The sequence below is a fragment of the Prionailurus bengalensis genome, chromosome B1 (assembly GCF_016509475.1).
Source record: "Prionailurus bengalensis isolate Pbe53 chromosome B1, Fcat_Pben_1.1_paternal_pri, whole genome shotgun sequence".
Lineage (NCBI taxonomy): Eukaryota > Metazoa > Chordata > Mammalia > Carnivora > Felidae > Prionailurus > Prionailurus bengalensis.
In genome coordinates, this window is record NC_057344.1 from 18,612,977 (window position 1) to 18,638,907 (window position 25,931).

Here is a 25,931-nt window from a genome sequence, read left to right on the forward strand (position 1 = left end):
AAACAATACTAAGACTGAAGGTAATTTAGCAACTAACTTTAGGCAATTTACTCCTGAAAGATAACTATGAATCACCTAAAATGGTTTGATTGGTAAGCCATGCTCATCAATACTTAATCAATACCTAGTTTACTAGGCTCAATATCTGCCAGTTCTCTGCCCCGCAAAACCCACCTTAGAAATTATCTGACACAGACCTTTAAAACCCTATAAATATTCTTCATTAATTTCCCCTTTTGAGACCCTACATATAGCCTGGTAACCTTAAAGATAAAACTATCGACTATTTTACCAGCAAAATGGGTTTAGTTGGGAATAGTAGGGAATTGCAATTTAGGACATGTAAACTCCAGCAAAATCTTACACTATACCAGAGAACAAAGGAGGGGAAAACTCTCTTGCAGAGGAGAGAAGGGAGTTGGGATGGGCTGTTATAAACAAAAAATGCATTGAAGTAAACTGGGAGTATGAAGGATAGTGGCTTTTCATTGGCTGAATGTGACAGTTTCTCATTGGCTAAGCCGTTGCCAGGGGAAGAGAAAATCTTTCTTCCTTATGCTGGGGTACTATAGGCTTCTTCCCCATGGGTCTGCAGAAGGCTTCAGGAGAGGTGCTTGCTGTGTGAGCCCCTTCTGGCCTCAGGACTCCACTTCAAATGAGGCTTTCTTTATTTAGATCCACACTCCCATGTGTCTTCCCTTAATGCATGAGGTCTAATGAACACAACTTTGCTTTCTGGGAGTCTAATTGTGTGGGTAGGTCTTTGTAATCCTGAGAGAATCTCAGAAATAGATACCTTCCCTCCACCCCCCACCCCCCCCCCCCCCCACTTTGGATGCTCTTGTTTGGATGCATACCTAGAACTACAACCACCATCTGGATAGGTGAAAAACCCCGCTTATGACAAAAGGCAACATGTTGAGAAAGAAAGGGAGGGGAGAATGGATGGAGTGTGGCAAAGGGTGGAAAGAACATGATCTAGTCTTCAGGTTGCTGGGCAGCAAATCAGTCTCAGATTCCCACTCTGTTTATGGGGGTTGCAGAGGGTTCAGAGCTTCCGGTTACTCATGTAGTTATGGCAGAGAGAGGGCATTGCACACACAGAAACAGAGGCACAAACCCCTCGAAAGATCAGATGACATTCCCCGATTGCTTTTATCCGTGGTAGATAAACTTCACTGAAGTAAGAGGGCTGCACAGAGCAAGAGCAGGTATCTTGGTGCATCTTCTAGTTGCTACTGACATTCTTTGTACAAGTCTCATGATAGATCCCAAAAGTGTAGTTTGAAGTTGAATCACAGACACTTTATATGCAATGCTTACATCACCATTCAAAGGTAGTACACAATTTGGTTGCAATATTTCCACTTCTAGAAATTCTACAAACCTTGGGACCTACCTGGTACAGAAAGGATCAGAACACATCCTTACCCTGGGGGAAAGGAAAAGCCAGTCAGCACTCAGATTTATTGGTCTCAGTCGCCTGTTATTCTGAGGGTCTGGCAGACCCTGGCATTCCCACCATTGTCAGTTTATTAATTTATGACATATTAGTTAATTGTTGCTATTCACTTAATATAAGTAACATTAGGTTGCATGAATATGTTGCATCATATTAATTAAGATTAATAAGTTCATTTGATTAATTTTAAATATTTAAAACAATTCCCATGCATCCAGGATTCAAACCAGGGCTTACTACTCTGGGACAGCTACCGAACTTGGAAAACGTTAGCCTAAAAAGCACAAGTTTTTTTGTTAGACACAGGTTTAAGGGCACACTGCAGTGTTGGTGGAGGACAAAATCACTCAAAAAGTAACCAGTAGCTAGCTGAACACTGGTCTCTGCACCAAATCCTAGCTGGAACATCTCCATATGTTTTTTTTGTTGTTGTTGTTTGTTTGTTTTTTTCTTTAGATATGTTCTTACAAGGATGATTTTCTGTTAGACTTTAATGTTATTATGTTTGTCCTAAGTGTGGACTTTTGCATTCCTGCAGCAGTTGATAGTTGGTTTATCTTTACCAAATTTTTACTTTATCTTCCAGCATTCGGTCTTGCTCAGGGATTTCCCTGGGTCTTCACCGCCTAGCCTCCTTACTCTTATTGGCTTGTTTCTTATTTTCCTCCTTAAATTGGGAAATTGAAGTGTGCACGTTTTGCCTTGTTTTGGAATTATACATATTTTTCTCGTGAGCTCCAAAGGTCTTGATAACACTGCAGACAGAATACTTTAAAAAATCCCTCCTTTTATAAATGTCATAGAAATAATCTGATATTCCAGGTAACCTGTGAGATTAAATTTCTGGTTGTTTAAAGGAATTATAGTATACCACTGAATAAGTGGAGAATATCCAGCGTTTTACATTTTCTTTTGCGAATAAATACTGTAGTTCATAAGATCAAGAAGAGCCACAAGGATTATAATTTTAAAAAATCAACATGAAAATTATAGGTCTAACACCTCTACTTCCCTCCATTCCTGCTACCTAGATACACTCAACTCAGGACTTATAGAATTTACATAGTTCTTTAAAAATTTTTTTTAATGTTTATTTTTAAGAGAGACAGAGACAGAATGCAAGTGGGTTAGGGGCAGAGAGAGAAGGACACACAGAATCCAAAGCAGGCTCCAGGTTCTGAGCTGTCAGCACAGAGCCTGACGCGGGGCTCAAACTCACAAGCTGTGAGATCATGACCTGAGCCGAAGTCGGAAGCTCAACTGACTGAGCCACCCAGGTGCCCCAGAATTTACATAGTTCTTAATGTTTCATTTTTAGGCATTATCAGTAGCTCCCTACCCTAAGAAATCAGAATTTACATTACCCCCATCCCCACAGATAAACTTTCCCTCCCTCATCATTCTAATATAATCATACCGACATTTGATTATATCAATTTTCATTGTGTACTTTGTGACCCAAGAAATATCCTTCAGCTGAGCAAACATACTCTTCATTAATCAACACTATTTTCTTTAGACTTACCTGCCTCATTTTCCCTATGTTTTCTTTCCTTACTTTTCAAATGTACCAGTCACTAACTCATCCCTTAAACTTTCCTATGGAGGTATAAAGCTCTTAATAGTCAAACATCTATTAAATAATCAGTTCTAGGGGCGCCTGGGTGGCGCAGTCAGTTAAGCGTCCGACTTCAGCCAGGTCACGATCTCGCGGTCCGTGAGTTCGAGCCCCGCATCAGGCTCTGGGCTGATGGCTCGGAGCCTGGAGCCTGTTTCCGATTCTGTGTCTCCCTCTCTCTCTGCCCCTCCCCCGTTCATGCTCTGTCTCTCTCTGTCCCAAAAATAAAAAATAAACGTTGAAAAAAAAAATTAAAAAAAAAATCAGTTCTAATGATTTTTTCCACATCTTTCTGTGAATCTTCTGTTCTACTTTCGGCAAGCTGTTGCTGATATTCTGGGAATTTTCTCCTTCACCAGCATTTTGGTAATTCCCTTACCTCTTTCCTATGTTGCATCTACCACTTGTGAAATTCTTTCTTTCACAGTATACTCCCTCATTGTAATGGAGCACATTCTATGATGGCTTAGCAAGCAAAGAGCTAAGCTCAACTGATAATTTGGCTAGGTATGGAATGTAAGTTGGAAGCATTTCTCTGCAGAACTGGGAAAGGCATTACTCCTTTGACTTCTATTTTCCAGTATTGATATTAAGTACGAAGCCATTCTGATTTTGATTTTGTGTTACCTATTTTCTCTCCTCCTGGAAGTGGTTAGACTCATCTCTTTATCTCTGATATTCAGAGATATCCCTGATAATGTTCCACGGTGCTGTGGATGCCTTCATTCATCACGTTGGTATAAGGGACTCTTTCGATGTAAAATCCATCAATTTAAAATGTGTTTGAAATTCTCCTCCCCTCCATTTTCTCTGTTCTCTTAATCCTGGATTACATTTATCCTTTTCAACTATTTTTCATCTTCTTGCTTTCCTCTCTGGAATCTTTCCATCTTTTTTTCTTCCAAACTTCTTACTGAATTTCATTACTGTAAGAACTATAAAGTTCATTTTTTTTTGTTTAAATGTACATAGTATTTCTAGAATATCTTTTCATTTCTGAGGCAATTAATCGTTTTAGGTTTTCCTCCAAATTCCACTTTCTTACTGTTGGTCTTTGTCTACCACATTCCAGATTTTTCTTAAATCATTTGTGGTTCATTTTTATCTATGATTAGGGTACTTAAAAGATGACTGGGAAACTAGGTGGGACAACAAATACCAGGTCTTGCCTCTTAGTTTAACAGTCTTTCTTGGGACAAGGGATAAACCTGATCCCAGCATTCTAGAAGCCATCTAGGGGCCTGGGTTTCACTATTCAGTATTCAAGCTTTAACTTCTTTTCTCTCTTTTCAATAAGGTGTTCACCACAACCAACACATTAAAAGTCCATTCATTTTTTAACAAGAAGTCCATTCACCAATATTTAATGAGAGGCTCCTGTGGGACATTCACAGTGTTTAAGGTGAGACAGCAGTAAATAAGACAACTTTTCCAAAGGGAAAATGTATTAATTGTGTTATATTCTATAAAAGTATGGCTGTATTGTCAAAAAGAAGCCACAAACCTTCTACTGAGGGAATAAAATCACTCAGATATGAAGTAGCTTGTGATCATACGTCCGTCTTTATATATGTGTATACGCATATATGTATATCTTCTCTTCAACCTAGTTTTTAAAATGAAAGGAGAGTTTTAAACCTTGTATAGGAATGCTAATTTAGAGAAACATACCAAAGAGAGGAACTGCAAATGCTTCAAGAGAGAGAAACCATTAGCCAAACAGGACTCTGGAGAATGCCTTGTTCTTTGAGACTCATGTTAAAGCTACAGGGGAATTTCTCAGAGCAGCCATCATGAGCTAAAGGGATTTCCAGTTTTTACAAAAATCTTAACCTACAATTATCTATTTTTTTGTTAAATTTTTTAAAAATGTTTATTTATTTTTGAGGCAGAGAGAGACAGAGCATGAACAAGGGAGGGGCAGAGAGAGGGAGACACAGAATCTGAAACAGGCTCCAGGCTCTGAGCAATCAGCACAGAGCCTGACGCGGGGCTCAAACTCACAGACCGTGAGATCATGACCTGAGCCGAAGTCGGACGCTTAACCGACAGGGCCACCCAGGCGCCCTACAATGATCTATTTTTATGAGTAGCTATAGCCTTCTCTCTTGCAGACCCTTTTTGTGACCTTTGCCCTCCTAAGGCCAGAATTACTATATTCCATCAGTGCCACAAGAATAAACTGTTGTGCAAAGATCTGTTCTTAGTGATTGAAAAGATTTAACCCCAGTGGATTCTTTTATTTGAATCAAGTATCCAACTCCCCATACCGCATATTCATCTCAGGCTTTATATCTGAGCTGGAAAGTTAGTCTACTATTGGGTCAGAAAAAAATTGAGCTCTGATTTTTTAAATCATATTCAGAAACCTGCCTGGAAAAACCAGATGGTCACTGGATCATGATGAAAGGATCTTAGAGAACTCTGTTTCATTACTAGCTATCCTATTGAGAAAACAAAATAAAAGCCATTTTTAGAGAGTTCCTTAGACAACATTATATTCTAAAGCTCCAATGTCAAACTGTCTTATTTGCCCATCGATGTCAGGGATCTGTGTTTTGTTCTCTCATGTAAAGTACCTGGAATATAGTGATATATGTTGATTGTACTGTTCTCCATTCATTCAAAGCCCTTGCCATTGTGGAGATTACATTCCTGAGAGAGAAGATAGATAAATTAAAGAAGAATCCAGGGAATTACTGTTGCTATAAAGGAAGTAATGTAAGAGGAAGAGTGAGGATTGGATAGAATGTTCAGGGAAGGTCTTTTTTTGTGGAGTGTAGACCGAGGAAGATAAGAGGGGAAGGAATGTGTCAGAAGGCCACCACAGTAGTTTAAATGAAAGACAAGCCACAAGAACTAGTGTGGAAAGAGGAAAGATGGTTAAAAAAAAAAAAGTTTGAATTAGGATATATATAGAAGTACTTGGTGATGGATTGAATGTAGAATGGGAACAAAGTAAAAGAGTCAGTGATGACCCCTAAGCAATTTGAAACAAAGTGAAGCGTGAAGCTTACATGAAGCATGGGATGCCTAAGAAGTTGGCCCATTTGGGAATGTAGTGGGCTGGGAAGGTGGGGAAGATATTCTTGATGGATATTCACCTGTCTTTTTCTCAAGTTTTTGAAAAGAGGCTTTGGTCTTAAAGAGGTGAAGCATGTCACACACCTTCTCCAATTCCCTAAATTACTCAACCCAGGAAAGTAGTATCTCTCCCTCTCTCTCTAAAACAAGCCACCAAACTCCATAATGAAGAATAGGATAGGGGCACCTGCATGGCTCAGTCGGTTTATTGTCCGACTTCAGCTCAGGTCATGATCTCACATCTGTGAGTTCGAGCCCCGCATTAGGCTCTGTGCTGACAGCTCTGAGCCTGGAGCCTGCTTCGGATTCTGTGCCTCCCTCTCTTTCTGCCCCTCCCCTGCTCATGCTCTCTCTGTGTCTCAAAAATAAATAAAAACATTAAATTTTTTTTTAAAAAGACTAGGATATTCTCAAAGAAAATTCACATGTACAGTTCCTGGACTAAAATTCACTCACCTCTGAAGTTCTGAATTTCAACATCGAACGTAGGAATAGCTTTTAACTTCAGAAATTTCGCAGGCCAAAGAACAAGAGTTAAGGAGATTGCAACAAGTACCCTTTGACCCTGAGGTCCACCCTCTTTTTCAAACAGAAAATCCACTGGTTTCTGGAATGACCACATAGTTCTATCTGAAACAGGAAACACAATGCAGGGTATCTTTAGCTGACCGGAGAGTGTTCATTAGAATAAACACAAAGCTCATAAAAATACTCAGAAACAAAAATATTCACCTAAATCATAATCTATTTTTTAATTAAAAAATTTACTATACAAATACATAAGGTAAAATTATTTTGAGAAATGTGAATTTCACTTTTTACATCTTATCAGGCTTTAACTTCCCCCACCTTCCCTTCCAGTCAATCCTAGTTATCTGACTGAATACCTTTAAGGAGAGACAAACTGAGTAGGTGGAAAGATTAAATAGCCTGTTTAAGAGATTGTGTTACTATTTGGTGATTTCTAGCAAATTTTTGTCTCTGTAAATTAAAAATAAAAGCATCTACCTCTTAGAGTCAAAAGATCCAGATGATACATACAAAATATTTGGAACCTTACCTTGCAGATAGCATATTAGAAACTTAAATTATTTTAATATGTAATATTTAAATTCAATATCCTTTTTGTCATCCTACCACATTCATCATCTATTGCTGGAGAGAATTCTTTCCTCTCCTGTGGGCATAAATTTCCAATGTCACACTTAGTGCTTTTCAGGGCAAATTTCCCATTCTCTTGCATACTTTCAATTTGTCAGGACACAACTAAAATGTGACCTCAGTCTTTTTACATCCCCCGTCTATGTGCTTTTTACCTTCCATGTACTACTGATGGACGATGTTTATCACACAATAAGCAGGAAACCCAAGAAATCAGAACCTTCCCCATGACTTCCCCATGAATTCTTTATCTTCTCTTTATCCTTTTCTTGCTTTATACAAGATCAAGAAAATTAACTGCAGTGAGGTCACTTACCTTTCCTTCTTTTAGCCCCTTATAGATTATTTCAAGCAGCCTGACCTGACTCTCAACTGAAGGTAGGAGTAGGTCTAGATTGGTAGCAGCTGTGAGCCTTCCCTTAATTCTTAACCCAGAAAGGTATCAGTAGTTCAGCTATAAAGAGCCTCACAGCTTGATTTTTGCTACACATTGTAGAGCACTATTTCTAAGCTATAACTACAGAATGAAACTGGATTTTTAACTTAAATGTACCCTGGGCAAAAAACTTAACCATATGCAAAGTGTTTTAAGGGTAGCGATATCGTTCCGGTGTGGTGGGATAATCCTAGGTGTTTCAAATCACTGGAGGCTCCTCTGATGACCCAAGATAGCCTTCCTCTCACTTAGCCCAGGATCCAAGACATTCAGTTTCTTAAAGCAACTGCTAATTATATCTTACCAGCCAACAATTTTCCTAAAACAGCAGTATGGTTGGCAATCCCAGTCACATGAACCGTGCACACTCACTTGTCACTAGATGCCATGCAAAGCTCTCTCATCTGTAAACCAAATACCTACCTCCCCAGTATTATCACCATGTCTTTACATTTTAAGACTTGGAATTGCAAGCCACACAAAAGGCTATAGCCACCGACCAAACCAGCTGTTTTGTTTCTTGCTTTTACTAATTTTCTTCTTAATCTTGGCTGCATATTGTAACCGCCCAGACAGCTCTGGAAAAATGATGCCTGGGTTCCAACCCAAGATGTTGATGTAATTAGTGTTTCAGGAGGGGTGGCTTATTCATATTTTTTATTTTATTTTATTTATCTTAGAGACAGAGGGAGGCAGAGAGAATCCCAAGTAGTTGCTCTACTGTCAGTGCAGAGCCCAGTGCAGCGCTCTAGCTTATAAACCGTGAGATCATAACCTGAGCCAAAGTCCAGTCAGGCACTTAACTGACTGAGCCACCCAGGTGTCCCAGATAATTTTAAAAAACTCCTCAGGTGATTTTAGGATAAATCAAATTTGTAAACCTGCTACTGTACATGAACCATAATTTTTTTCTTTTTTTAATGTTTGTTTGAGAGAGAGAGAGAGAGAGAGAGAGAGCATGATGGGATGGGGAAGGCAGGGAGGGGAACATCATATCCAAAGTGGCTTGAACTGATAAACCCTGAGACAATGACCCGAGTTGAAGTTGGATGCTTAACCACCCATGTGCCTCCTCCCCCAAGACTTATTGTGATTTGCTGTGAAGATGTGCAAAGACTTTTCTTGTCTTGACTTTACTTGTATATCTTGAAGCATTGAATTATCAGGCTTCTTATAAGAAATCTAATTATCCTTGTAAGAAAGTAGAATACTTGCAAAAATAATTTTAAAATATTCACATTTTCTGCAATACCTCCTCCCCACCCAGATAAAGTACCCGGGGAAATCGAGTTCTCTGTTTAGAACGATGTCAGGAAGTCTTGACACTGCCAGTAATAGGATCAAAGGATGTCTTCATTTCACCTGTCACTGTGATGATGTCCTCAAATCTAAAGTCTTGATTATATCTAATTGTGTTTTCAGAAGTCGCTAGAGTCCTTAACTTAGTCCTATAGAGTCCAGGCTCTATAGGTATTACTTCTCTAAGTTCCCAATTTTATGCTGCATATGCATTTACTGTTCTAATTAGTAGTGCCCTTCCGTTATTATCATTCATGACTCAGTTTCAATGTAACCTCTGCCACTAAATAGGTGTTGAAAGCCACATGAATATAACCTCTGGGATAATGAACTAGATTCCAACTCAAGTGTGAGAAATCTTTTATTGGATTACTTTATGTAGATTCTTTTACAAAGTCAAACTCTTTACTTCTGCCCCCTCTTAGATTTCATGCCAAGGAAGACTGTGGGCTAACAGTAACATCACAAGAAGAAACGGGAGGAAGACAAATGCTAAGTGAGTCTGAATTTGTGACTCCACTTGGGATACAAAGAGAAAATATGGGCCTGAGAGCTCCTTGGAAGGTGAGGGAAGAGAAATTATAAATGAGGGATCTGTTTGCCACATCATAGAAGGATATCTGCCCAGACTCACAGTCCAGGAAGACTCCAACTTTGTGCATCTGCTCTCCTCTCAAGGAGACCCTCTTCAGAGGGGGAAAGGCCCAGAAGGTATAATTGGTTCCCATCAAAGAACCCATGAGCAAGACTTTATTTCCTGAAGTGGTGGGTAGATCACCATGTCTGCTGGCAGAATCTTCAGATACCCCCAACTGCCACTTGGTGGCCTTCTCCACATCCACCTCCCAGTAGTGCCTCCCTGAGGTGAAGCTTTCCACACCCAACACGGTGGCACTGAAGACAAATCTTCCTGGGCTGCGAGGCAAGTCCTGCTGGACATTTCTGAGATGCATGCTTCTCAGATCCTCAGATAAGACCAAACAGGGATTAGCTGTTTTAGGATCCAAAGTGACAGCTCCTGCAGGGAGAGAGAAACTCAGTTAAATTCAGTGACAGTTGTCCATGCCCACACCACAGACTATTTCTAACATGCAGAGGCTTGCCAATGAGTGGGCTCGTGTCAGAGGCACAGATATGGAAGAGGCAATCCAAGAGTTCAGGACAGGTAACCTCTGAGCTTTGTTTCAAGAAGTGGACACCAGAGAAGAAAGTGAGATAATGGAAGGAGATGCAATCTGAGGAGGAAGAACAAAGAATAATGGAGCACACAGAGGTTTGGAAGTACCTGTCAAACCAGAAAGGAATTTGAGCAGGCTGTAAAAATGGCATCCAATCCTACTTAGGTATCACCTGGGACCCATCTCTACTCCTCTGAAGATCTCCAAGCCTGGAACTCCAAGATCTATTCCCCTACAGAAGCATCAGAATCTCCTAACAGATCAGGCTTTTCCCTGTGACCGGCTGTGATTCCCTGTAACTGAATTGCTCTCATCTTAAATATCACCAGAGTGTGACCCGGATGCCTATAAATTGTTGCCAGCAGGCCCTTGATATTGAGTAAATCAAAAGAACATATTAGCAGAGGCTAGAAGACCTGAAGGAATCCTCCAGGAAAAAAAAAAAAAAAATCAAGCTGAGAACAAGAAAGCTCAATGTGATTTCTTATACTTGGATGAAAGTAACACTTGCCTTCATACCTCAAAATGTTCCTTCTCTTTATCTCTTTCTCCTCAACAGTTTCTCAGGGCTAAATGGTGGGTCGTCCTTTTCATTACATGCACTCTTTCTCCCCAGGTTACTTCACCTAGCCTCAGTTTTAAATATCTTCTATATGTTCATGGCTTACTTCATGGAGAAGTTGTGAAATACCAGTTCAAAATAACACAGGCATTTAACACATACTGTGCCCAAAATGGAACTTCAAAACTACCCCTTTCTAGTTTCTACTTCAGTTAACAGCATACTTACTTCTTCAGTTGCTAAAGCATAAACCTGGAGTAGTTCCTTATTTCTTACTCTAATTTCTAATCCAGCAGAAAGTTTTGATGCCAAATGCACTTAAATTTCTGGAGTTTAGGCCTCATTCATATTATTAGGTGGTCTTAAAAGCCATAAGACTTTACATTTAAATACAAGTTGTCCCAAACTTTTAGTATTTCCAGAAGATGGGCAGAAACATATGCGGACTCTCTCTACAATAACGCATATATTCATTTTTGAACTCAAAGAATTTCTAAAAATAATATCCAAGGAAAAAAGCAAAACTTTCTGTTTAAAAAAATCAAACACATACTCAAAGTAAGAAAGCGCTATTTTTTTTTTAATTTGTTTTTAATGTTTATTTTTGAGACAATGCGAGAGACAGAGTGCAATCAGCAGAGGGGCAGACAAAGGGAGACACAGAATCTGAAGCTGGCTCCAGGCTCTGAGCTGTCAGCCCAGAGCCTGACGCAGGGCTCGAACTCACAAACCGTGAGATCATGACCTGAGCCAAAGTCGGACGCTTAACCAACTGAGCCACTCAGGCGCCCCAAGAAAGCACTATTGAGATTAGCAGAAATAAACCTGAATAACTTTAGATATTGGAATTACCAGGCACTGAACTAAAATAATTTTTGCTTACAAGTTTGAAGACAAAAGAAAAGCTTAAAAATATCTACAGGATATAGAAAAGCTAAAAAGCAAGACCAAATGGATTTGACAAAGAACAAAACAGATTATCTAGAAATGAAAATTAAAGTGTCTATGACTCCACCAAAAGTCTGCTAGAACTGATATATGAATTTAGCAAAGTCGCAGGGTACAAAATTAATGTACAGAAATTGGTTGCATTTTTATACACGAATAATGAAGCAACAGAAAGAGAAATAAAGAAACTGATCCCATTCACAATTGCACCAAGAACCATAAAATACCTGGGAATAAACCTAACCAAGGATGTAAAAGATCTGTATGCTGAAAACTATAGAAAGCTTATGAAGGAAATTGAAGAAGATACAAAGAAATGGAAAAACATTCCATGCTTATGGATTGGAAGAATAAATTTTGCTAAAATGTCAATACTACCCAAAGCAATCTACACATTCAATGCAATCCCAATCAAAATTGCACCAGCATTCTTCTCAAAGCTAGAACAAACAATCCTAAAATTTGTATGGAACCACAAAAGACCCCGAATAGCCAAAGTAATGTTGAAAAAGAAAACCAAAGTGGGAGGCATCACAAACTTTAGCCTCTACCACAAAGTTGTAATCATCAAGACAGTATGGTACTGGCACAAAAACAAACACATAGACCAACGGAATCAAATAGAGAACCCAGAATTGAACCCATAAATGTATGGCCAACTAATCTTTAACAAAGCAGGTAACAGTATCTGATGGAAAAAAAAGTCTCTTTAACAAATGGTGCTTGGAAAACTGGACAGCAACATGCAGAAGAATGAAACTAGACCACTTTCTTACACCATACACAAAAATAAACTCAAAATGGATGAAGGGCCTAAATATGAGACAGGAAACCATCAAAACCCTAGAGAAGAAAGCAGGGAAAAAACCTCTCTGACCTCAGCCGCAGCAATTTCTCACTTGACACGTCTCCAAAGGCAAGAGAATTAAAAGCAAATATGAACTACTGGGACGTCAAGATAAAAAACTTCTGCACTGCCAAGGAAACAATCAACAAAACTAAAAGCCAACCAACGGAATGGGAAAAGATATTTGCAAATGACATATTAGATAAAGGGCTAGTATCTAAAATCTATAAAGAACTCACCAAACTCCACATCCAAAAAACAAATAATCCAGTGAAGAAATGGGCAGAAGACATGAATAGACACTTCCCTAAAGAAGACATCCAGATGGCCAACGGGCACATGAAAAGATGCTCAATGTCACTCCTCATCAGGAAAATACAAATCAAAACCACACTGAAATACCACCTCACACCAGTCAGAGTGGCTAAAATGAACAAATCAGGAGACTATAGATGCTGGAGAGGATGTGGAGAAACGGGAACCCTCTTGCACTGTTGGTGGGAATGCAAACTGGTGCAGCCGCTCTGGAAAACAGTGTGGAGGTTCCTCAAAAAATTAAAAATAGATCTACCTTATGAGCCAGCAATAGCACCGCTAGGAATTTACCCAAGGGATACAGGAATACTGATGCAATGGGGCACTTGTACCCCAATGTTTATAGCAGCCAAATTATGGAAAGGGCCTAAATGTCCATCAACTGATGAATGGATAAAGAAGATGTGGTATATATAGACAATGGAGTATTACTCGGCAATCAAAAAGAATGAATTCTTGCCATTTGCAGCAACGTGGATGGAATTGGAGGGTATTATGCTAAGTGAAATAAGTCAGTCAGAGAAAGCCAGATACCATACGTTTTCACTCATATGTGGATCTTGAGCAACTTAACAGAAGACCATGGGAGGGGAAGGAAGGGGAAAAAAAAGTTACAGAGAGGGAGGGAGGCAAACCATAAGAGACTCTTAAGTACTGAGAAAAAACTGAGGGTTGATGGGGGAAAGGGGAAAGTGGGTGATGGGCACTGAGGAAGGCACTTGTTGGGATGAGCACTGGGTGTTGTATAAATAAACTGAAGTGTCTATGGACGATTATAAGAAAGCTATATATCAATATGCCTCATTAACCTAAATACCAAAATTCTTTAAAGTATTAGCACATTGAATCCAGCAATATATAAAATGGATGAAACATCATAACCAGGTTTACTCCTGGAATGCAAGGCTGGGCCAACATATGAAAAAATATATTTACCCTATTAATATATGAAGAAAAAATATGCATCTAATAAATTCAACATTTGTTCATGATACAAAGTTTTAGCAAACCAGGAATAGAGGGAGAACTTCCTTAACTTGATGAAAGGCAACTACAAAAACCTACAGCTAATGAAAAGTTCAAGGTGAAAGACTTAATGCTTTCTTTCACCCTAAGATCAAGAACAAGGCAAATGTTTCTCAGTGCTCCTATGTGATATTATATTTGAGGTCATAGCACCAGTACAAGGTGAGAAAAATACAGAAAGGATTACATATTGGAAAGAAATAAAACTGCCTGTGTTAATAGAGCACCTGACTCTCTTTGCAGAAAATCCCAAAGAATCTATAAAAAAGCCACCAGCTCAGAATGAGTTTAGCATAGCCATAGATGCAATGTCAATATATACAAATTATTTTTATATATAAGCAATAAACTAGAAATGAATCAAATTTCAATTAGAAGTGTGTATAAGAACTAAAAACTATAAAATACTTAGAGACCCATCTAATATGCATGAAATTTGTTTGCTGAAAACTTCAAAACATTGCTGAGTGAAGCAAACCTAAAAATAAATATGTCATCTTATCCCTAAATTAATCTATACTTTCAATATAACACCATTTAAAATCTCGGGGTTTTTTTTGTAGAACCCAACAAGCTGATTTTAAAATTTATGTGAAAAAGCAAAGGATCTAGAGTAGGCAAAATTATTTTTATAGGAACAAACTTGGAAAACTCACATGCCAATTTTAAGACTTCCTATAGAGTACACATTCAAGACAGTGTTGTATTAGCCAAAGGAAAAACACAGTGATCAATGGACCTATTAGAGTCAATATAGACCTGCTTAAACGTGCCAGCTGATTTTCAACAAAGGTGCTAAGTAAATTTAATGAATAATATCTTCACCAAATAATGCTGGAACAACATGAACAAAAAAGGATACATACATGAACAAAAAAGGAGCGGGTGGGGAGTTTTACCAGATCCTGAGTCACACACACATATGACTCCAAAAGAATAACAGACATAAATGTAAGAGCTAAAGCTTCAAGATAAAAAAAAATCTTTATTTGGATACTAAAATACTTCTTAGCACACAAATAGCACAAACCATAACAGAAAAAAAAGTTGGTAAGCTGAATTTCAAAATTATTTGCAATAATCAAGATATACAAGCCACCCAAGTGTCCACCAACAGATGAATGGGTAAAGAAGAAGTGGTAGATATACACAATGGAATATCAGTCAGCCACACAAAAGGATGAAATCTTGCTATTTGCAACAACATGGATGTAAATAAAGACTATAATGCTAAGTGAAATAAGCGAGTCAAAGAAATACAAATACCGTGATTTCATTCATGTGGAATTTAAGAAACAGAACAAATGAACAAAAAGAAGACAAACTGAAAAACAGACTCTTAACTATGAGAACCAAACTGATGGTTACCGGAGGGACGCAGGTTGGGGAAGGGGTATAACAAGCAATGGGGAATAAGAATACACTTCTCATGATGAGCACTGAGTAATGTACAGGCTTGTTGGATCACTACTTGTGCACCTGAAACTAATAAAACACTGTGCACTAACAACATTGGAATTAAAATTAAAAATTTAATAAAAAAAGAAAATATAAATCACAGAGTGGAATAAATATTTGCAAAACGTGTCTGATAAAGAACTGGTAAATATTTATCAGAAAATATAAAGAAATCACAAAACTCAATAATATACAACAAAATTTTAAAAATAGGCAAAATGTTTATAAATATACTTCAAATAGATATAATAAAGTACAAATAAACATGAAAATATGCCCGACATCCCTAGTCATTTCAGAAATGCAAATTAAAATTTAAAGTGATACATAACTACGTATCTATTAGGTCAGCTTTAATTAAAGAAAAAAAAAGTGACACTACCAAATGCTTATGACGATGTAGAGCAACTGAATCTCATACATTAACAGTGGGAATGCAAAATGGCACAGCCAATTTGGAAAACAAATTTTACAGTCCCTCTCCTAGATATGCAACCAAGAGAAATGAAGTCATGTCCACTTAAAACTCCCTAAGCAAATATTTATAGCATATATTTAGAAATAACTCAAGTGGCCATGGAACTGCAAGAGAATAAATTGTGGTCTATTCACACAATGGAGTACAACACAACAACAAAAAAGAATAAACTACTGATACACACAACAAACTTGGATATGCCTCTCATGCTTTACACTAAGTGAAAAAAGCCAGACTCAAAAGGCTACCTACCGTATGAATCCACCTGCAGGACATTCCAGAAAAGGCAGTGGGGCAGGAGATAGAAATCTTTCATTATACGTATATGTTGACATTTTTTCCCCTAGAAGTTTAATTTTTTTTTTTAATTGAAATCTTCTTGCAATCATGTTTCAGGGTTGAAAACTGGGAAAGGATTTGCACAGGAGAGCCTTTCAACATAAGAGCATACAATTATTTTCTTGATAACTATCCAATGTGCGTAGCATTATTAAACTCTCCAGTCTTTTTAAATCCTTAAGCTCTTTGGAATCTACTTGTATTTATGGTAGGATGTTCGCTGGATTTTCCAATACAAAGTCAAGTGCCCTGTAATCATGGAGGTGTGTCGACTTACTTTGCAGAACTTTGAGCATTCTGCTCATTCCTGTTACTTGGCATAAACTCAGGTCCGTGATTTGGGCTTGCTCTAGACACTGAAGCAGTAGTGACTCACTCCTATTAAAAAAAGGACAGCCTGTTATCTGTGCAGACGCCAAGCCCCCCACTATTCAGAGGATGGATCTTGTTACATGACCTCCCGACCCTTACCCCAACATCCCTACTCCTGGGTGCTCGTGTATCAGACCTTGACTCCCACCCCAATGTTTCCAAAATGAAAACTTACCGTTTCAAAGAAGATCCTGCATTCTGCAGGGTGAAAAAGAGATAAGGTTAGTATCTGAGCCACGCCTCTTGTGAGTTGTACCCCTGAAAATATCTTCTCATAATGAAACTCGATTTCTACATAATTTCCTCAGCTTCATGGTACTAATTATCAGATACCAAATTTTAACACTGAATGGTAGAAGTCAGAAAAAATACTTAAAATCACAGTTATATTCCCAAGGTAACTATTTGGGTTTTTTGTTTTAATATTCTTAGTTTTATTATTCAGGGACTATATAGTCATTTTACATGGAATTTAGAACCTGCTGAGTCAGATGATGTCTTGACAAGATTTATATTTAACCTGGATGTCTTTCTTTCCTTCTTTTAAAACTTTTTTTTAAGGTTTATTTATTTTGAAAGAGAGAGAGAGAGAGAGACAGAGACAGAGACAGAGACAGAGGGAGAGAGAGAATTCCAAGCAGGCTCTGCACTGTCAGCGCAGAACCTGATGTGGGTCTTGAACTCACAAACCATGAGATCATGACCCGAGCCGAGATGGAGAGTCCAGATGCTTGGGGTGCCTGTGTGGTTAAGTGTCCGACTTTGGCTCAGGTCATGATGTAATGACTGCAAAATTTATCACATCATACACTTACAATACAATATTGTTTTATATATTCATTATACCATGCATTAGATCTCTATTGTTTATTACTATTTATTACAAGTTTGTGCCCTTAAACACCATCACTCTTATCAACCATCTGCCACCCTATTCCATTCTCCAGTAAGTACCCTTTTACTTTTGTTTTTTTAAATAGGTTTAACATTTTTAGATTCCATATATAAGCAATATTGTACAATAGTTGTATTTCTGACTTATCTTGCTTAAGCACAATGTGTTCACACTCTATCCATGTTATCACAGATGGGAGGATATTTTCCTTTCTCATGGCTCAGTAATATTCCATCATGTATACGTACCACACCTTTTTCATTCATTTATCTGTTAATGGACATTTGGGTTGTTTCCAAACATGAGTATGTGTATCCCTTTGAAATTCTGTTTTCATTTCCTTTGGGTATAGGCACACAAAGGGAATTGCTGGATCATATGGTAGATCTATTTCTCATTTTTTGAAATACTTCCATATTGTTTTCCACAGCGGTTGGACCAATTTACATTCCCACCAACAATGTTTAAGTACTCCCTTTTCACCACATCCTCACCAGCACCCATTGTCTTTTATTGATGATAGTCATTCTAATAGTTGAGAGGGTCTATCTCATTGTAGTTTTTTATTTAAATGTTTATTTTTGAGAGAGGAGAAAGGGAGGGAGGGAGAGGGAGACAGGGGGAGAGGGGGAGATGGAGTGGGGGGAGAGGGAGAGAGGGAGAGAGGGAGAGAGAGAGAGAGAGAGAGAGAGAGAGAGAGAGAGAGTGAGAGAATCCCAAGCAGGCTCTGCACTGACAGCATGGCTCGATCCCATGAACCATGAGACCATGACCTGAGCTGAAATCAAGAGGTAGACACTTAAATGACTGAGCCATCCAGGTGTCCCTCACTGTGGTTTTGATTTACCTTTCCCAAGGGACATATTTTCCATTCCTCACCTCAGTCATCTTATCCAGAATAGTCATCATTTCAAACTCTGCCCATCTACTTGCTTTCTATACTGTCAATGGCAAGAGTTGAGCAGGTGCAAGGGCTTGCTAAACTGGGGACGGTGGGGGAAGCTGGGTCAGAAGCTGAGCATAACTGAGCCACGCCTACTTTAACTGTCTGGGACTGGGCTCTAGAATAGAACCCAACAGTTTACCAGCAAGTGTTTCTCAAATAAGAGCACTCCCATTGCAAATCTGAGTCCAGCAGCAGCAGGATATGGATAAAGTCTTAAAAAGATAGTAATTTACTAGTTGAAAGGTGATGCATTTAAAATATACAATACTATGCAAATAAATCTCACCCTTGTTTCTCCAAGGTTACTGCTCAATGTTTGTGTTACAATCTCTGCGTTTATTTTGCCAAAGTCAGTCCGTGAATGTTAACGAACATATGTCTATACATATATACGTATCCACAAAACCGAACAAAAAAGCAGTTCCGTATGTTTCCACTCCAATCAAATACCCTGAAAATACCTTTTACCACTATAGAGTTGCTTCATTCTTTTTTTCTGGTTGCAAACTATTCTATTGTATTGATGTGTCATTATTTGACTAACCAATTATTCACCCTAATAAGGGATATCTCAATTCAAACTAATTACTGATAGTCTTAAGGTGAGAATTCATACCATGAAGTAACTCTCCCCTGTACCAGGGTTTTAGATAATTCATAATGCTTTTGGTGACTGCCAAAGGCTACACAGCCTTCATGTATGTTTGCAAATTATAGAATATTCTAGAATTGACACTTAATGAGCACGGTCCACTTCTCATTTCTCAAATACTGCAATGAAGATCATTTCTGGAATCTTACCTGGAGCACCATTAGGGTGTATTTCCCACACTTCTTCTCCAGCTCTACAGTCATCTTTTGGAGGCTGCAGATGTGTCCTGAAAGCCGGCCTTCACTCTCCTTCAGTTTATTCATGTTCTCTTTCCCCAAATCGTTCAGTCTCTGCAGAATCATCTCCTTATTATTATTTTACAAGTGATAATCTCATTTACTCACTAATTCAACTACCTCTTGAATGCACTTTTCTTCCTGCCATTTCAGAAATACATATAAGGAGATATGGCCCGACAACTCCTCTGTATCAAGAAGGACACCTCACTAGAAGCTAGATTCTTTGACACAATATATTTGTTTTGTTTTGTTTTTAAATTTTTTTTTCAACATTTATTTATTTTTGGGACAGAGAGAGACAGAGCATGAACGGGGAGGGGCAAAGAGAGAGGGAGACACAGAATCGGAAACAGGCTCCAGGCTCTGAGCCATCAGCCCAGAGCCTGACGCGGGGCTCGAACTCACGGGCCGCGAGATCGTGACCTGGCTGAAGTCGGACGCTTAACCGACTGTGCCACCCAGGCGCCCCGACACAATATATTTGTGTTGATGTGGAAGGTATGCACATAGTCCACTTATACAGAGGACAACCTGACTCTAAAACAGATCACGTTATTTTGCTGTACAGTTTTGTCCAGAAAGTCTCCTATTACCTTCATTAAATTAAGATTTGAAATTAAAAATATAATCAATTAATAATAAGAAAGAATGAATCAAGCTACTGACATTTTTTATCCTTGCAAAGATGCTTTATCTAGGCATAAGAGCACATGCTCATGTTATTTTTCTTAACACAAATGATGCATATTATACCCTACTTTAAAAAAAATTTTTAATGTTTATTTTTGAGAGAGACAGAGAGTGAGCAGGGGAGGGGCAAAGAGAGAGGGAGACACAGAATCTGAAGCAGGCTCCAGACTCTGAGCTGTCAGGACAGAGCCCGAAGTGGGGCTCGAACCCACGAACTGTGAGATCATGACTTGAGCTGAAGTTGGTCGCTTAACCTACTGAGCCACCCAGGCGCCCCTACTTGTTTTTTATTAATAAATAATATGTTCTTGGAGAGCATTTCTTATCCATACACATGCGGCTGTGTTATCTTTTCTAACTGCTGAAGAGCATTCCATTTTAAGTACATAATACAATCTATTTTGAGAGTCCTGTATTGATGGATATAGGTTGTACTTAATCTCTTGCTATCATAAACATTACAGTTAATAATAATGCCTAATAGTCTCCACTGCATAATACGTACAAACACTATTTAAAGAGCTTTATGTAGATTATCACATTCAATCTTCACAATAGCATAAAAACTACAGGTATTTTCTCCATTTTATAGCTAAGGAAACTGAGTCTCAGGTTAAACATGTATAGGTTAGACTAGCCACTTAGAGACTAGTAAATAGCAGAAGCCAGGTAGGAATTTCACCAGTCTGGCTTCAAACATGACCTCTAAACCATGGCTCTATACTGGAATAATTTTACAGCATTCCCTTATCCTTGTATCTTTTTATATGCATGTAAGTATATCTGTAAGATAAGTGACCGGAAATAGAATGGCTGGCTGAATACATACATTCTTTTAATGTATGTGTGGCTGTCACTGGATGTCTCATACTAGAATTGGCATAATGTTCAGCTCCCCTTTCCCTCATTTCCCAAATACTGTGAGCGTGCTGTTTTCCACCTCTCACCTGTAGCGTTTCCTGGGACTGCCCCTTCAGCTCTGTGGCAAACGCCAGCACTTGATTCAGATGGTCTTCCCTCAACTTTGGGTTGAATACGCAGTCTTGTAGGCTCCGGAAGTTCATCTCTTCAACCATCAACCGGAACCTTATTCTATATTCAGACTCAATCATCTCTTTAAAATCCTGCTCTTCTCCCTTCATCACAGATATAGATAAGAGACTTCAAGTTAAACAGCAGAGATAAATATTCATGGTCACTTTCCATCTCTAACTCCAATATAAAGACAAGGGAATATCAAGTACAGGGGAAGAAACAAAATGCATACATACAGAGGGCAAAGAAAGTTTCAAGATCAACCAACATCAACATAATCTTAGAACATGCAATGCAGATGAACACGCTAACTGACTTAGAAAACTGAGGAATCTACAATCACAGTGACAAAGAGGGGGAGATGAGGAAAATTGGAAGGTGGGGCAAATGGATTTGGCTGATGCTTTGGATAGTGAGTATCAGGAAAGGGAAATGGTAGGGTGACACCAAAGTTGTTAGATAAAGCAACTGGAAGAAGGAAGTTGCCAAAACAGGAAAACAAGAGAGGGATAGATTGTAGAGGCAGGGAGTGTATCAGCAGCTCAGTTTTTGGATATGCTGGTTTTGATTAGTCAATCAGTCATCCAAAAGAGATGTTGAATAGAAGTTGGATGTGAAAGCCTGTATCACTTGGAAGTTGGAGCTACAGACTGGCACTGGGAGTGGCCAGCTTAATGATATTTCATCTCATGAGACTCCGCAGTCAATACTTATCAAGAACCGAACCACTGCTCACCACCTCTACCACTAACCCCTGGTTCACCATCACCTGTCCCTGATAACTACAACAGTCCCCTGTCAAGTATCCCACCTCTGCTCTCACCCTCCTACAGTCTTGTCTTATCTCAGCAGTCAGTGTTTCTGTGAGAATGAAAGTTCAATCAAGCCACCCCTCTCTTCAAAACTTTCCTCTTGTTTCCCTATTTCATTAAAAAAAATTTTTTTATTTATTTATTTTGAGAGATTAAGACAGAGAGCAGGAGAAGGGCAGAGAGAGAGAGTGAGAGAATCCCAAGCAGGCTCTGCACTGCCAGCACAGATCCTGATATGGGGCTGGAAACCAAGAACTTTGACATCATGACGTGAGCTGAAATGAAGTCAGATGCTTAACAGACTAAGCCACCAAGGCGCCCTTCCCTATTTCATTTAAAGTCATCTGCCCTAGGGGTGCCTGGGTGGCTCATTCGGTTAAGTGGACTTTAGCTCAGGTCATGATCTCTCAAGGTTAGGTTTGTGAGTTTGAGCCCCACTTCCTGCTCTGTGCAGACAGCTCAGTCTGGAGCCTGCTTCAGATTTTGTGTCTTCCTCTCTCTCTGACCCTCCCCTGCTGGCACTGTCTCTCTCCCCCTCAAAAATAAATAAACATAAAAAAAAAAGTCAGCTGCCCTACAGATTTGGCCCCTTTATCTTCTAATCTCACCTATCAGCTTCCACTGCCTTTCCAGCCCCAACTAAGAACCTACCAGATTCTTCCCAAAACAGTATAACTCAATCCCTCAACAGCTTGAGTTTTCTCAAATGCCACTTTCTGAACAAGGTCCTGATCACTTTATTTCAAAGTATATCCCATCATGCTTCCCTCCGCCCACTCCTCCCTGAATGTATAGCATTTACCATGTAACATTCATTTTACTTATTTGGTTTACTTCCATGAGAATGTCAGTTGCACAAGGGCAATTTTTTTTTTCCCTCTCCTACTACTGAATCTCCAACACCTGGTATAGTCCCTGGCAAAGAGTGGGACCCCAATATTTTATTTTATTTTATTTTTTTTTTAATTTTTTTTTTCAACGTTTATTTATTTTTGGGACAGAGAGAGACAGAGCATGAACAGGGGAGGGGCAGAGAGAGAAGGAGACACAGAATCAGAAACAGGCTCCAGGCTCTGAACCATCAGCCCAGAGCCTGACGCGGGGCTCGAACTCACGGACCGTGAGATCGTGACCTGGCTGAAGTCGGACGCTTAACCGACTGCGCCACCCAGGCGCCCCCCCAATATTTTATTTTTGAATATATGGTGGTTAAGGCTGAAAAAAATGGGGATCAGTTGAAAAGTTCTTGCAGAGTCAGTCAATTTTTCTCTATCATCTTCAACTAGCCATTTATTTTCTTTAAAATTGAAAGAGAGAAGAGTCAGAATCTGGATATCTGGCACAGAGTAGAGTTAAAGGCTTGAGTTAGAAGGTTTGAAATCAGAAGTGAAACATGGGCATAACAGACAGCAAGCCCTCATTCTGGACAGTAATTCTCAAACTGCCTTTTAAATGGTTTTAGGATTCAAATTTAAAAAAAGGGGGGAGGGGCACCTGGGTAGCTCAGTTGGTTAAGCATCTGACTTTGGCTCAGGTCATGATCTCACGGTCCGTGAGTTTGAGCCCCGCATCAGGCTCTGTGCTGACAGCTCAGAGCCTGGAGCCTGCTTCAGATTCTGTCTCCCTCTCTCTCTGCCCCTCCCCCACTCACACTCTGTGTCTCTCTCCTTCAAAAATAAATAAACTTAAAAAAAATAATAAATGATTTCAGGATTTACATGGCCACCAACACTACATGAGATGCTCACTCGCCCATGGCACTGTTATAAAATGTTATCAATCATTAGTATCTTCCAATAAGGGTTACAAATGTCATTTCACAAATTTAAGAGTTAATTTGTATTCTTCTTACCATAAAAAAAGTTCAGGATCTTCTTATTCAAAAGGTAGTTGCATTTCCTTTTCTGCAAAATCTCATTTCTTTGATCGTTTTTCTATTGAATTTCTAGTCTTCTGCTTATTGATGTTAGAGAGTTCTTTATTCATAAAGAAATTAACACTTTTCCTACCAATGGATTTCAAATATTTTTCCTGGTTTGTCATTCATCTTTTGACTTTGTTTATGTTATTTGCTGTCCAACGTTATAGGTAATTCCCTAAGACTCGAGATAAGCACTGACCTGAATCATCACCATTCTTTCTTGCTCATCAGCCAATATGCTTTTAGCTACTTCAAGTTTCTCCTTCAATGTGTTCAATATCTCCTGGAATAACTTCTGCAGAGAAATAGATCACAAAACTCTAGGTAAAGTAATTGCTTTAGAATAGTTAGATTTTTCACCTTGGACAACTGAAAAAGGGCCAATACACCTATGTTTTCTTAGCCTTTACGTTTAAGGTCTAAATATAGTACCTGTCTAGAATTCTCTGATAAACACTGCCTAAGGGAAGTGGCCTTGCGGGATCAGAATATCGCCTCCCCTCCCCCAAATAAGTTAGTAAGAGGAGGCGGCCAGTGTTAAGAGTGCTCTGGGATCTGCAGGAGGCTCACCCTATAAACGCCAGCAGCCTCTTGTACTCCACACACCAAGTGATTCTCGTGCTCCTGAGAGTGGAAGCACTGGCCACACAGCAGGATTTGGTCATCAACACAGAACAACTGCACTAGTTCCAGGTGTTTCTCACAGTAGACATCTTCCGGGAATTTTTGCTGTAACTGGGAGCTGAGCCTCCTGGACATCCTGGCAGGTGTCCCTAGGTGAACTTTCTGCCGTGGAATACCTCCCTGCACACTGAACCATAAAAGAGTGGCGGTGATTTGGGGGAGTCACACTTGCCAACCGCGGTGTCCACCCTCAGCCAAGCATCAGATCCCCTCAGCGCATCCGCGGCTCCTCGAACCCGCAGGTCTTCCTCGAACCCGCAGGTCTTCCGCAGCCAGCAGCCACGTGCTCGGGGGAGGACACACGGGACTCACACCCGTATCCTGAGATTGAGGGGGCTTCCAAGTTTTCTCAAAATTTAGCACCGGGCTGAAAATTAGTTACAAGTGAGGACACAGGACACCACTTCCCTGTAAGGCACTAGGAAAAAAAAAAAAGCAGCTGAAGAAGAAAGAAAAAGAAAAGGCACTTACTAGAAGGCAGAGAGTATTAAAGCTCTGGAGGAACATCCGGGACTAGAGTGCCTCAAAGACTGGCTTCAGGCATTTAAGGACGCTCTCCCTTTCCCAGGGCTTGCACAAGCCGGAAAATGCAGCCAGCTTCCCGGGCCTCCTTAAAGGGGAGTGGCACTTGGGTGCCAAATTTAAGGGAGAACCCGCTTTCTAAGTACGCATGCGCCTAAGTGTGAGGCACCTCAAGTTTTGTGGGCAAAGCCGAAGACGTCTGTCATCTAAGAGCTGGCCAATAAAGATATCGATTAAAAAAAATAAAAAGGCACCCCCAAAAGAAAAACTTAACAAAATTTAAGGGAAACTAGATTTTTCACCTTGGACAACTGAAAAAGGGCCAATACACCTAAAGGGAAACTGCTTTTAAGGAAAGAGAGAAAGGGATCTATAATCTCTTCCATCCCCATTTCCAGACGATTCTGATTACCTTTGAGCAACAATTCTGATACTCGAGGAACATTTTAATTCTATTCCTAAAAGGGATTGCCCACTGAATTTGGGTAGCTTTTCACCAACGAATTGCCTTGCCTTACTTCTCTTTTCTAACTCCATCTCCAGCCATTGTTACGGTGGTGACACTGTAACACCCAAGTATTAATTTCTCAAAAAAAAAAAAAAATCCTCTATCCTGTTTACATTTGTCCCCATTCCATCTTATTAACCAGCTCTTTTGACAAACTCTTGGAACAAATCTGACAGACCTCAGAAGTCCCAGACTTCCATTTGTGGACTTATTAGCTTCCCCCTCGCCCGCCCACCATGATGCTCTCACTGTCACCCAAACCCTGCCATCAACTAGACCTCCTGTCTTTTCATTCCTTCTCATTTTTAATTTAAGACATGCAAAACACTTTTATAGTTATGAAGTTGATTAATTGCGTATGTATGATAACTTTGTATTTTGTGAGGATAAATATTAAAGCAGCAGTTTTCAAAGTGTGGTTCCCAAGACTTGGTTTGCCTTTTT

At 39.4% G+C, this 25,931-nt stretch overlaps 1 protein-coding gene and 1 pseudogene across 1 annotated transcript; both read right to left on the reverse strand.

The window, feature by feature from the left end:
• The window catches only part of LOC122468584, a 35,612-nt pseudogene extending 28,205 nt beyond the window's left edge, over nt 1-7,407 (reverse strand).
• Nucleotides 7,408-9,403: 1,996 nt separating this feature from the next.
• TRIML2 (tripartite motif family like 2) lies at nt 9,404-25,001 on the reverse strand. The gene is made up of 7 exons (XM_043559450.1): nt 24,344-25,001; nt 23,973-24,068; nt 20,953-21,141; nt 19,226-19,366; nt 16,759-16,781; nt 16,489-16,589; nt 9,404-10,078 (listed from the first exon to the last, which is right to left on the reverse strand). Exons 1-7 carry the CDS (start codon nt 24,530-24,532, stop codon nt 9,489-9,491), a joined length of 1,329 nt encoding a protein of 442 aa, XP_043415385.1. The 5' UTR covers nt 24,533-25,001; the 3' UTR covers nt 9,404-9,488.
• Between the last annotated feature and the right edge of the window lie 930 nt (nt 25,002-25,931).